The following is a 13,228-nucleotide window of genomic DNA, read 5'->3' as shown; positions in this document are numbered from 1 at the left end:
AGCGCTTAGTCTAGTGCTCTGCACACTGTAAGCGCTCAATAAATACGATTGAATGAATGAATGAATATTTGGTCAGTAATCAAATCATTTCAGGTCTGTCCTCACAACGTCTATAGAGTCTCTGCCTTTGTTTCCGCCCAAACTGCTACCATGCTGGCACAAGCACTTTTCATATCCTATCTCAATTACTACATCAGCCTCCTCACTGATCTACTTATATGCCTCTTAGCCTCTCCTTTTTCCAGTCCATACTTCACTCTGTTGCCCAGAATGTTTTTCTCAATAATAATAATGATTGTGGTATTTGTTAAGCGCTTATGCGCACGTCTCCCTACTCCTCAAACATCCCCAAGGGTTGTCCAGCCATCAGACAGAAATTCCTCATCATTGGTCTTAAGGGGCCCTATCGGTTTTCTCCCTTCTATCTAACCTCACTCCTCCATCAGCCAACTGATAGAATTTATTGAGTGCTTACTGTGTGCAGAGCACTGTACTAAGCTTGGGAGAGCGCAATGCAGTAGAATTGGTAGACACAATCTCTGCCCTCAAGGAATTTACAATCTAGTGGGAGGGACAGGTACTAAAATAAATTACAGATAGGAGGAGCGGCATAAGGCTATTCATTCAATTCATTCAATCGTATTTATTGAGCGCTTACTGTGTGCAGAGCACTGTACTGAGCTCTTGAGAAAGTACCATACAACACCAAACAGTGACATTTCTTGCCCACGACGAGCTCACGGTCTAGAGTTGAGGAGGCAAACATCAATACAAATAAATAAAAGGACAGCTCAATCAATCAATTGTATTTATTGAGCACTTACTGTGTGCAGAGCACTGTACTAAGCGCTTGGGAAGTACAAGTTGGCAACATATAGAGACAGTCCCTACCCAACAGATAGGTACCTAAGTGCTTTTGGGCTGGGAAGGTTGAAGAGGATAGGGTGGGTGCAAGTCAGGGTGATGTAGAAGGGAGTGGGAGATGAGGAAAAGTGGGGCTTAGTCTGGGAAGACCTCTTGGAGGAGATGGGCCTTGAATAGGGCTTAGAAGCGGGGGAGAGTGGTTGTCTGTCGGCTTAGAGGAGGGCTGTGCATGAGTGCTGTGGGGTTGGGGTGGGGTGAATAGCAAACTGCTTAAGGGGTATGTACCCAAGTGCATAAGTGACCCAGAGAGAAAGGCAAGCGGAATGGGGAAATAAATGACAGGTTAGTCAGGGAAGCTTTCTTGGAGCAGGCAAACTTCACTTCCTCACCCTACTCACTATGCCTCAATCCCGATTCTCTCTTGCTGTTGACCCATTGCTCACACCCACCCTCCTCCCTGCAATTCCCTCCCCTTTCACATTCAACAGACCACCACACTCCCCATCTTCAAAACCGTACTAAAATCCTATCTAGTCCAGGAAGTCTTCTCTGACTAACCTCCTATCCCCCCACCCTATCCTCCCTCCCTTCTGCACTGATTATACACTTGGGTCCAACGATACCCTCAAAGCACTGTTTCACCCAATCAATCAATCAATCGTATTTATTGAGCGCTTACTGTGTGCAGAGCACTGTACTAAGTGCTTGGGAAGTACAAGTTGGCAACATATAGAGACAGTCCCTACCCAACAGTGGGCTCACAGTCTAGGAGGGGGAGACAGAGAACAAAACCAAACATACTAACAAAATAAAATAAATAGAATAGACATGTACAAGATAAATAGAGTAATAAATATGTACAAACATATATGCATATAATATATATGCATATATATGCATATAATATATATATACCCAACCTCCAGAACACTTGTGTACATCCCGGACTTGGTTGTAAACCCCCCAAGGGCAGGGATCCCGTCTCCCCACTTTATTGTAATGTCCCAAGCACTAGTACCCTGCTCTGTACACACACAATCAGCTCTCAACATATGCCACTGTTTGATCGACTTGTACGTAGCACACTGTGGACACTAGGTGAATATTCAATCAATCAATCAATCAATTGTATTTATTAAGCACTTAGTGTGTGCAGAAGACTGCAGAAAGTGCTAGGGAGAGCAGCATACAACAGAACCTCAGTAACACTAAAAATGAACACTTGCCCCATTCCCAAGCAAATCTGAATTGGAGAGGATTATTATTATTATAAGAGAGAATGAGAACCAGCCCGGGACAGGTTGAGGGCCTGTTGTCCTGGGACAGAAGTTGCCCGGTCGCCATAGTTCACCCCTTCCCAGGCTCCAAGGAGATTGTACCCCGCCTCATTTCCCGTTGCAGCCTCTCCTCTGCAACACAGTCGGGGCTGTTATTAGCAGTTCCAACTAAGTTAATGGTGGGAGCAAAAGGGGGCTGTTGGGGCCTCCTACCAGTAGCTGGGCACCCCACTGAGGGGTGTGTGGCTCGGGGCAACTGCCCTTTCTCTGTGGCCAATGGCACCCGGTCTCTGGGTGAAGGCTGCTTCAAACCCTTGCTTTTAATAACACTGATTCATCACTCATCCCCGTCATGGAGAAGTACGTTTCATGTTGCCGCTCCTCTGGGCAAAACAGTCCTGCCTTGTCCTTAGCCCTGCTCTTTCAGGACCTACAGAAGCATCACCGGGGGCTGTGGGAGGAAAATTCTCTCCATCTGAATGAAAATGGATACAGCGGTCTGGAGCGGGGGCGTGGAAGGGGAGAATCTGGCCAAGACTCCGTGACGGTTTTCCCGTTGACTCTGCAGAACTGCCTTAGCTTACACTGCACTGGGATCTCTGCTTGCCACAACAGTAAATGCTACCCTTCACAGTTTACAAGCTAATCCCGACTCTGCCACATGTCTGCTGTGTGACCTTGGGCAAGTCACTTAACTTCTCTGTGCCTCAGTTACCTTGTAAACTTTGTAAACTCCCCAGCGCTTAGAACAGTGCTTTGCACATAGTAAGCGCTTAATAAATGCCATTATTATTATATTATTATTATTATTATTACCTCATCTGTAAAAAATGGGGTTTAAGAATGTGAGCCCAATGTGGGACAGGGACTGTGTCCAACCTGATTAACTTGTACTACCTTAGCGCTTAGAACAGTGTGTGGCACATAGTAAGCGCTTAACAAGTACCATAATTATTATTATTATTGTTATTACTATTATCCATCAGCTCCACTACAAACTACCTCAGATTTACTCAGCCAAAGCTGCCACTAAGCATGGAAAATCTTGTCCAAGACCATTTTGGCTTATCATTGTCATATAAAAATTAATCACTAAAACTTTGCTCATCTATCCAACTGTACCCTTGACCCTGGGAAATTTCAAGCAGTGCAAAATGTAGTCATTATGGCTTTATCATTGACTGTGATTTTCTAGATCTCATGCAGACTCCAGGGCTCAATTATACTGACAGCACAGGTTATTTCAACATTTTAAAGGGATAACTCTCCCAGTCGGGAATTGAACCCTTGGATTATCCTTTAGGTCAGATGCCAGATGTTACCCTGGAAAGGAGTGAATGCTTCCACGAGCTAAAATCCCACTCAGGATGGGCAGCAGAGGGGAGGGAAAGGAAGGAAAAGGGGAGGAATCATCATCGTCGTCAATCGTCACCAATGGTATTTATTGAGTGCTTACTGTGGGCAGACCACTGTACTAAGTGATTGGGAAGAGTACATCAGTAAACAGACACATTCCCTGTTCACAATGAGATTACAGTTTAGAGAATGATAAAGCCTAGGGATGATAGAAAAGAGCAAAAGGAGAAAAAGAAGAGATGCTAGGTGGGTTGGTTTCAAGGGGGCCAGAGGTTCCCTCTGTGTTCCCGACAACCTGCTTCGATAAATAAGGAGGTGGGGATTCTGGGGTCCTGGACTTGATCATGCATCTTGGTGATCCCTGTTGCCAGAGATCCCTTTTCAGGGTGCCTAGCTCCCCAGGCCACTGGACGGTGCCTCTGCCTCTCCGACCACACGAAGGCTGGGGGGGGGGGGGGGGTGGTCCTCTCCGATTAGCATAAACCACAGCCAGGGAAAGGGGAAAAACACAACCTTGTTTTGGAGGCCATCAACATGGAAAGAACTCAGCTGGCCAAAACCTGGCTCTGACCCTTGCTCCTGGAAGCCGGACCTGGCTCAAGGGGTCCAGAAGATCTGGGGTCCGGGTGGTGGTCATCCTCCTCCTCCCGCCCCCTGACCCCACTCCTCCCCTGCCTCCACGCTACAAGGTGCTCCAACTGTGTGGGTGAGAAAGCCAATGCAGGACCCATTATCTTGCCACGCCCACACAAAGATGGTGCCGTGTTGGCCCCGGGTCATCAACAACCCTTGAAAATTCCTGGGAGGATGGCCCCGGCTGGGATTAAACCTCCTAAATTCCAGACTCCCCCTATCACCCTTTAACCTGACTTGGCCAACTTTGGTTTACCTGGCTCTGACTGAGGATGGGCTCCAGAAACCAAAAAGCCACGCAGAACGTAACGTGAATCCTTAGCCAAGAACTCGGTTCAGGGGCACAGCCTCTGCCCTAGGCCCAGGGTGGCGAGCCCTTTTTCTCACTCCATGCCCTTGACCCCCACGGTCCTCCAGCGGTCCCAAATCCCAGCCCAATCTCTGAGGCCTGGGGTCTTCTGAAACCACTTTTTGTCTGTTTTAAAAAGCTCAGGTGAGCTCTCTGCATTCAATGTTGATGAAGCAAGCAGATTTAGCCAAAAGATACCCAAGGAAATATGTATTACCCAGGTTAGACCATAACTTTGTTATCTTCTGTAATCACGTGCTAATTTCCTTACTTGTGACCTCCGATGATCAAAGTCTCGTATTTCTGAACAACTTTCTCCTCTTTTTCCCTAGGAGAGCAAATCTTAAGGAAGCATATATGATAAGTGGACTTACTGGAACCAGGCTAGAAGGAAGATTTATGGAGCGGCTGCCCGCAAGCAACTCCTCTCCACCTTAAATCAAGCCAGCCGGACGTTGTGAAATGTAAGGAATACAACTGACTCTTAAAAAAAAATTGTGTCTCCGGCTAGTCATATATCTGGGTGAAGTGAATATTCAGCTGGGCCTATTTTACCCATCAATCATCTCATTACAGGTGCTAATGTTGTTTCAGAAAATAAGGTTAAGATTTTAAACCTCTTGCCCTGAAAATCGAGTAGGGTGGGGTAGAGGGTGATGGATTTAAACATCAACACTGCAGGTTACTCTACGGCCAGGGAACTATCCAACGTGAAATTCAGATCCACCATGTTGGAGAGCTTGGAGTTACTCCAAAAAGGACCTTTGCTTACGCAGCCACACGGACAGTTTACAGAAGACAGGTCCCCTTTGGCTAATTCAGTCAATGGGAGAGGAGTGATCAAGCTACTGTTAACCCAGCCAATATCAAAGATATTTTAAGCAATGGTATCCACTGAGGACTTACTGTGTGCAGAGCACTTTGCTAAGCGCTTGGGAAAGTACAAAACAACAGAATCTGTAGGCAGGATCCCTGCCCACAGAGACCTTACAGTTTTAACTACAGGATCTATGCAGAGAAATGGAATGTGATCCAGGATCCCCCGGAAGTCCAGCTACAAATACCCCAACATCCCGAGTTCCTCAGGGAGACATGAAAGTCTAGGGAAATGTATTACTTTCAACTTCAAAATGCTTTGGAGAATTAAGAATCAGTTTCAGTTCAGTTTTTGCATGCTCCTAGGGACGTCAGGTTTGATTTCCTTTTGCTAGCACTGCTAACGTAAGTTACAAGTCTGGTTTTTTTTGCAATAATTAAGTTGCCTAAAAATTGAAATCATCCTCTTACCTCTTTTTGGAGATTTGTACTTTTGACTTCTTTACCCGTGCAAGACTGCTCATTCTCTTGTCCATTTCCTTCATATCTCCTTTTTCTTATGGCTTGTTCATCCATTTTAACCTGTCAGGGACTAGGATGCTAAGAGCAGAACAGAAACAGAGTTGAACAAACTACTCCCATGTCTCATTTCTCCTAATAACCCCCACAAAGTGAACATAAAAACCGGAATATGATCAAGGTTTTGCTTGAGAACATACAAATGTCAAATGATCTCTTTACTGTCATCAGCAATCTTTCAGTCATTTAGCTTCTGTCATCCTTAGACAGAACTGTGGGAGGCTTAACTAATGATCCTAATTAGCTCAAAATTCAAAGAGAAATCTGATGTACTGGAAAAGCACAATTTTCCATCATTCAGATGTTATTCTCACTTTAAGATCCTGAAATGAAGTATGACTTTTGGAAAATGAGAATATTTTGTCAGAAGGATATTGATCTTTATATCTTTCCAAACCTGCAGTTGCAAAAATATTCAGACATACCTAATTTTCCTCCATTGCACGTTTTATGCAGTCAACTTAGATTTGATTTTGGCTTTTGACACTTGTCATCATATTTTGCCTTCTCCACTTCTGCTGGGTGCTCTTGGATTTTTTAGGGATGACAACATTATAAATCATTTTGGTAGCAGGCTAATGATTCCTTCTGGTCATTTTTCAAGGGAAAGAGACACAAACTAGAATCTACCCTGAGAACAATTATTCAGCGAGGTGCAGATCATCAAAATACATTTCCCTTGCATTATCCTGGTGCAAATGAAAGCTAAAGAACATTTGGGGGAAGAGAGATCAAACGCATTAGATGTTTCAATTCCCCAATCCTAGAAGAAAGCACACTGTGAACACTAATATGGTAACGTTAGTATGGTAATGTGGAAACATTATTTTTCCATCTTACCATCAGGCGCTTACCTTATTTATTTGTCCTTGTGGATTATAAATCTAGCAGACAGGATTTTCTCCTCCTAGGATACTCTGATTACTTCTATAGAAAGGCTCTCAAAAGGGAATGTCCATGTCTTAATGGTTAGGAGTGAAGGAAGCTGGAGGGTACAGAGGTCATCAGAAGGTAATTATTAAACACATTTTTTCAGCAAGAGAGCCCAGCTACACATTTGAGAATAGCCAAAATGAGTGGAAAAGACAAGATGGTTTGTCAACACGTCTTTGGTTTAGCCGATTTGCGGGCCAATACGATTTCTGGAAACTGACAAATATCAACGCACTATCAAAAGAATTTGTTTAGAAGTCTGGTCTTTATCGTCTTTAATCGGTGGGTGAAGATAAACTTTGGAAGAAACTGTTTTACTGTCTTAATAGGCTATATTTACAATATGCACTGGGTTCTACAAACATTAACTTCTGCTCATATAAATCATTGGTCAAGAAAATGTTTTTATCACCCACCCCCAAACAGGTCAGGAGGTTTAAACAGAGGCGTCTGTCTGTTTTCTGTTATGGTTGTAGCCAGCTGAAAGAAGACGCTGAATACTTTTCTTGGTACACAGTAAGCGCTCAGTGCATCGGACTGATTGATTGATTTTTCCATTTACCGTTCCAGGGAGATATTTTTCATCTCTCAACTCCAAAAGGGATGCCAAGGTGATTGAACTTGAGTTTTCCGCTCTTCTCCTAATTCATGTAGGAGTCTGGTTAGTTAACTCCAGAAATCCACACCGTGTCCCAATTCTCTTTTTAAAATTAATCTGCATGGCCTCAGATGCTGAAACCCAAGCCCTGAGATTCCTCTCAGCCTTGAGGGAAAGCCGGTTTGGTGCTCGGATCTCAGAATTCTCGGGTCAAATCCATCAGCGGGGCCAGGGTGCCCCCACCTCTGTTAGTGATTCTGTTCCCACTGTGTTAACAAGAAGCAGACAGGACAGAGGCAAGAGAAGAAGCAAAAATCTACAAACAACCCCCAAAGAAAACTCCTCACAATGAGGTAGCCATAGAGAGTAAAAAATAGTTTCTGAATAGCCTTGGCTAGGATCTCCCACTGAGCTTTCAGCAGGACGGTTGTGGGAATGAAAGCAGTAAAGACAAGGAAGGGCAATGAGAAAGGCATTATCTAAATATGAAGCCTTATCAAGTTCATCCTTTTTCAGTCTGTGCAGAAATTAAAGTAGGTCAGAGAGGTTACCCTGGGAGCAGAGGGTCACATAGCAAAAGGCATCTTGGAGCCAGGAAAACACAGCTGTGAACTGCACTGTGAAACCAGAACTGCTCTTCCTTGGAACTGGCAGGCTCCTTGGGGAGAGGGAGCTGACAGAGGCCGACATTCTGGTTTCACAGTGCCGTCCCAGAGGTTTAACAAGATTGAAGGACGAAAGTGCTGGGCACAGCACCTTGGAACCCCTAACTGTTTCCAAACAGAGCAGTTTGGATGTTGGGAATTTATAGCTTGGCTCAGTAACTGTACCAGGCTGATAAACAGTGTTCCTTCTCCAACATCGTTTGACCCCACTAGGAACCAGAGATTCTCATCAGGTTTGGGTGATGCTTCCAAACTTTCCTAATTAATGGTCTGTTTATGAAATTCTTTACGATCATTAATCAGTAAACAGTTCCCATTGTGTTACTGTCACCCTGGAGGGCAAGGTGAGGAAATGAGGAAAGGAAAGTCAAATGATTTGCCCAAGGTCCTGCAGTTAATCAGTGGTAGACTAGGGATCAGAACTCAAAATGTCTGATTCCTGGTCCTCTGTTCAGTGCACTGGTATCTCTGCCTTTCATTAGTTATTCTCTTCTTAAAATAGCTTCTTCCCCATCCCCCTTCAACCTTTTTTTTTTTTAACAAAGGGGATAAACTGTGTTCCTCTCATTGTTCTTATAATCTGAAGGATCTCTTGAGATCTTAAAGGAGTGTTAACTCCTTTTTTCCTGAGGGTTAGCCAGGCACAGGGTCAGATTCCCCCAAAGGGCATTCAGCAACCTCTTCAATGTTGGGGAGAGGGGGGAGGGATGCAACCTTAGCATTTTTCCATGGGAAGGAGAGGAGCCTCATCTCCCCTCATCCCTCCCTTCCCCTCACTCCCAGTGACCCAATCATGTCACCAATTCTCTAGAAGCCCCATGCTTGGAAGACCTGCCCAGTGGTTTGGCATCTGTGAAATTTACCTGGCCAGATGGGGAAACCTGAGGGTCCTGTTCATATAGAAATGCCTCTTAAATTACGTGTCATTTTCTTTAGACACCAGCAACAATAGTGTCTGGGTGCTTGGATCTCTTGCTTAGCATGCTTGAAGTTACACTGAGCCCTGCAGACAACAGGTAGGCCTTTGAACACAGCAAAGGACAAAGCTGAATTTCTGTCCAGGAGAGAATATATGAATATTGAAAAATCAATTGATCAATCAATCATATTTATTGAGCGCTTACTGTGTGCCAAGCACTGTACCAAGTGTTTGGAAGGGTACAATATAACCATATAACAGAGCTAGTAGACACGTTCCCTGCCCACAACAAGCTTTCAGTCTACAGGTGGGAACAGACGTTAATATAAGTTACGGATATGTACGTAAAGTGCAAAACTAAGGAATATGTTCCTCTAGACTTTAAGCTCATTGTGCACAGGAAATGTGTTTACCAACTCTATTGTTCTGTATTCTCCCAAGTTCCTGGTACAGTGCTCTGCACACAGTAAGTGCTCAATAAATACTATCGATTGAGTGATGTTCACAGTGATCTTATTGAAATGGTCCAACTCTGGGGGAAGGGTTTGACATGACCTGAGAAAAGAAAGACAATATCCTTTGTGTTTGAATTGCATTTGGTGGCCATTCTGAGCTGCTGGTTTCCACTTGTCGGTTCCAAGTGGGATATCAAGGACGGGGAGGGCGATGCGGGAGTTGTATTGCAGCTGCTGAAGGACAGACAGAAAATGAGGAGTATTACATTCTGCCCAACCTTCTCTGTCTTCCCCAAGAAACAGGCCTGGGCGAGGTTTCTTCCTCAGAGGCTCAGAATGTGGAATTTGAAGCCGAGTTTCATTATTTCCTCAGAGAAAAGGTAAATGGAAACTTAGACATCGTGGGGAATACTGGAGCCTTCATCTGCAAGGTGCCTTTGAGCTGTCTGTCAAAGCATTTGTAATATTTTCTACTTCCCTTTGGGAAACTTGTTAAACGGCAGAATAGCTGTGAGAACATGCATCTTAATATCTCAATTCCTTTCCCATTCCTCCCTCTTATCTCTTCGTCCTCTAAGTTAAACTAAATATGAAAATGATGATTACTTTGATTCCCTTGAAAATTCTTGTTTTGAGTGGAGAAATCTTACATTTTTCCAGTTAGATTCTTGGCTATATTTTTTGAAGTCTGTTAGACTAGGATCATGCTCCTCTGCCAACATATTTTCCATTGTTTACTGCAACCTTTTTACTATTATATTATTATTATCATTATTAACAGTAGTATTTATTAAGTATTACTATGTGCCAAGAACTGTACTAAGTGCTGGGGCAGATACAAAATAATTAGGTCCCATGTGGGGCTCACAATTTACACAGGAGGGAGGATAGGTATTGAATCCCCATTCTAAAGATGCGGGAACTGAAGCACAAAGAAGTTAAGTGACTTGTTTAAGGTCACATAGGAGACACGTTTTGGAGCCGGGATTAGAACCCAGGTCCCCTGACTCCCAAGCCTGTGTTCTTTCTGCTAGGCCACGTATGAAGCATAAACAATGTGGTCCTTGCGCTTATCAGTTCATAATCCCATACTTGGACCTTAACAAATCAATCAATCAATGGTATTTATTGAGCCCTTACTATGTGCAGAGCACTGTTCTAAGACTATGGGAGAGTACAATACAACAGAATTAGCAGAAATGTTCCCTGACCATAGTGAGCTTACAATCTAGTGCTTAAGTAGGTATTCTGAAATTGGGGTCGGGTGGAGGGAAGGAGAGAGTAGAGAGAAAGAGAGGCTCCTTTGAGCAGCGCTGGCAAAATAGTTACTAGAAAAGGAGCTAAGACCAAGAGCAGAGACATATTGGGTGAGAACTATGGTTCATCCTCCCTAGTATTCTCTCTTCTGTGATGGAAGCTTTAAGGAACTGTGTGAATGCTGCTCTCTCTGTCACCCAGGATTCAATCCCAAATTGATTAAGTTTCATTCAATTGTATTTACTGAGTGCTTACTGGGTGAGGAGCACTTTATTAAGCACTTGGGAGAGCCCACAATGAGCCTACAGTCTAGAGGGACTGTAAACTGAAGTTGTGAGTATACACCTCGGGGCTCAGACATAAAACAATGTGATGGTAACAGTGTGGGAACAGAGTAAGTAAACCCAATGATAGATGGAACAAAATGACTGTTTATCCACCTCCTTACTGGTGTCATTTCTTCATTTTCTTCCCCCCCCGCAGTCCTTTCTTTTCAATCTTACATTAGATAGTAAGCTAACGTCATACTCCGCTTTTTGCTTTGATCATACATTCCTAAATGTCCAATAGAGTGTTTTGCACACCACAAATGCTACTGATGGGGATGTTTCCAACCCTCTCAGCCCCCAGAACTGATGCATGAGCATGAGTTTCGGCGTTCATAAAACCAAAATGTATTTTTCACGGGGCTTAGGCATTATGAGAATTTCCCTAATACGGAGCAAAGAAATACCCCTTTCCTCTGACGAAGTAACAGTTGTGCGTTTGTCCTCCCACACTACATTTCTATCTCTATTAGTAATTTTCTTACACCGTTCCCAGTGTCCCAAGTACTTCTCTGCCATCGGGCCCATTGAACAAATGAAGAAATGAGGCTGGAGCTGGTCAAATGACATATCCAGGGACACACAGTAAACCAGTTTCAGCAAATCTGGGGGACTCTGAAGGATGTCTTTAAAAGTCTACCGTTTTCTGGCTCTTAAGCAGACTCTAAGAAGCCGCCTTGGCATAAAGTGAGCTGTTTTCAGTGTTCTTTCATCACCAATTTTGTGAAGCACCTTGAGACATTTAGAGGAAAGAAGCTCTGTAAATTCAAAGAACAAACACTTGAATCAGACAAACCTAGGGCCAGTTTACAATCTCTCACCTTGATCTGATTGTCTTGCTGTATCTTCATATCCCTTCATGAATCTTGTTTCATATAATTATGTCCTTCTGAGAGATGCTCACATCTGCTTTGCCAGACACTTAGGGAAGAAGTTCTGTCTTTTTGACTCGTGATACATCCAGCACAGGGAAGACCTAATAAATGCTATTTGGTGAGGAAGATGGTCAAGTGGTGTACATGGTAGGGAATGGCAAAAGTTAATAATAATAACGATGGCATTTATTAAGCGCTATGTGCAAAGCACTGTTCTAAGCACTGGGGAGGCTACAAGGTGATCAGGTTGTCCCACTGGGGCTCACAATCTTAATCCCCATTTGAAACTGAGGCCCAGAGCAGTTAAGTGACTTGCCCAAAGTCACACAGCTGACAGTGGGCGGAGCCGGAATTTGAACCCATGACCTCTGACTCGAAAGCCCGTGCTCTTTCCACTGAGTCACGTTGCTTCTCTTAAAGTTGCATCTAGCTAAATGATTAGACATCTTTTCTGGCTGGTAAACTCTTTTTTATCTAATAGTATGTGATCACCCCTCTTGTTCTTCTGATATTAAAATTCATCTCTCTCAACTAAAACACAATTCAAATTCCTAGACCAGGTTGCATATATCTACTGCCTTAATTTCCTCTCCACCAACTCATTTCAGTCTGGCTTTCTGGCCCTTTCATTTCACTGAGAGGGCGGTCTCTAAGGTCACCAATGACCTCCTAATGCCTTTTAACCCCTCTGACTTCAAAACATTTCCTCTTCCTCGAAACACCATTAGGCCTCATTTTTGCTGATCAAGTATTAACCTGGTTCTCCTCCTACCTCTTTCTGCCTTCTTTTTCCAGTTTGGCTTCCTCCTCTGCCTCTCATCCTCTTGCCAGAACAAAGCTCTGTTCCGGGTCCTCTGCTCTTCTTTTGCTTTATACTCTCTCTCAGAGACCTCATCGGCTCGCTTGGCTTAGGCAGTGAGAAGCAGCGTGGCTCCGTGGAGAGAGCCCGGGCTTTGGAGCCAGAGGCCATGGGTTCAAATCCCGGCTCCGCCGCTTGTCAGCTGGGTGACTTTGGGCAAGTCACTTCACTTCTCTGTGCTTCAGTTACCTCATCTGGAAAATGGGGATGAAGACTGGGAGTCCCCCGTGGGACAACCTGATCACCTTGTAACCTCCCCAGTGCTTAGAACAGTGCTTTGCACACAGTAAGCGCGTAATAAATGCCATTATCATTATTATTATTATTGTGATCTCTATCCAGATGACTCCCAAGCGTACATCTCCGGGACATCTCCATTTGGATATCCTGTTGGCACCTCAAACTTGGGATGTCTGGAGCAGACCTGCTCCTCTTTCCCATTAAACCCACTCCTCCTAACGGGCCCA

At 44.1% G+C, this 13,228-nt stretch overlaps 1 protein-coding gene across 2 annotated transcripts in view; it reads right to left on the bottom strand.

Annotated features, from left to right (window-relative positions):
• The window catches only part of SLC7A9 (solute carrier family 7 member 9), a 30,796-nt gene extending 18,842 nt beyond the window's left edge, over nt 1-11,954 (bottom strand). Inside the window, exons 1-3 of one of the 2 annotated variants that reach the window (XM_038754709.1) lie at nt 11,849-11,954; nt 6,729-6,859; nt 5,767-5,895 (exon numbers count right to left, since the gene is read on the bottom strand). In XM_038754709.1, coding sequence (XP_038610637.1) covers nt 5,767-5,871 — 105 coding nt within the window. In that variant the 5' untranslated portion in view covers nt 5,872-5,895; nt 6,729-6,859; nt 11,849-11,954. Of the gene's footprint in view, nt 1-5,766; nt 5,896-6,728; nt 6,945-11,848 lie in introns of those variants that run through there. The other variant, XM_038754708.1, reaches the window with a different exon arrangement.
• Between the last annotated feature and the right edge of the window lie 1,274 nt (nt 11,955-13,228).

This window comes from Tachyglossus aculeatus, chromosome 11, assembly GCF_015852505.1.
Source record: "Tachyglossus aculeatus isolate mTacAcu1 chromosome 11, mTacAcu1.pri, whole genome shotgun sequence".
NCBI lineage: Eukaryota > Metazoa > Chordata > Mammalia > Monotremata > Tachyglossidae > Tachyglossus > Tachyglossus aculeatus.
This window is presented reverse-complemented; position numbering and strand designations above follow the sequence as displayed.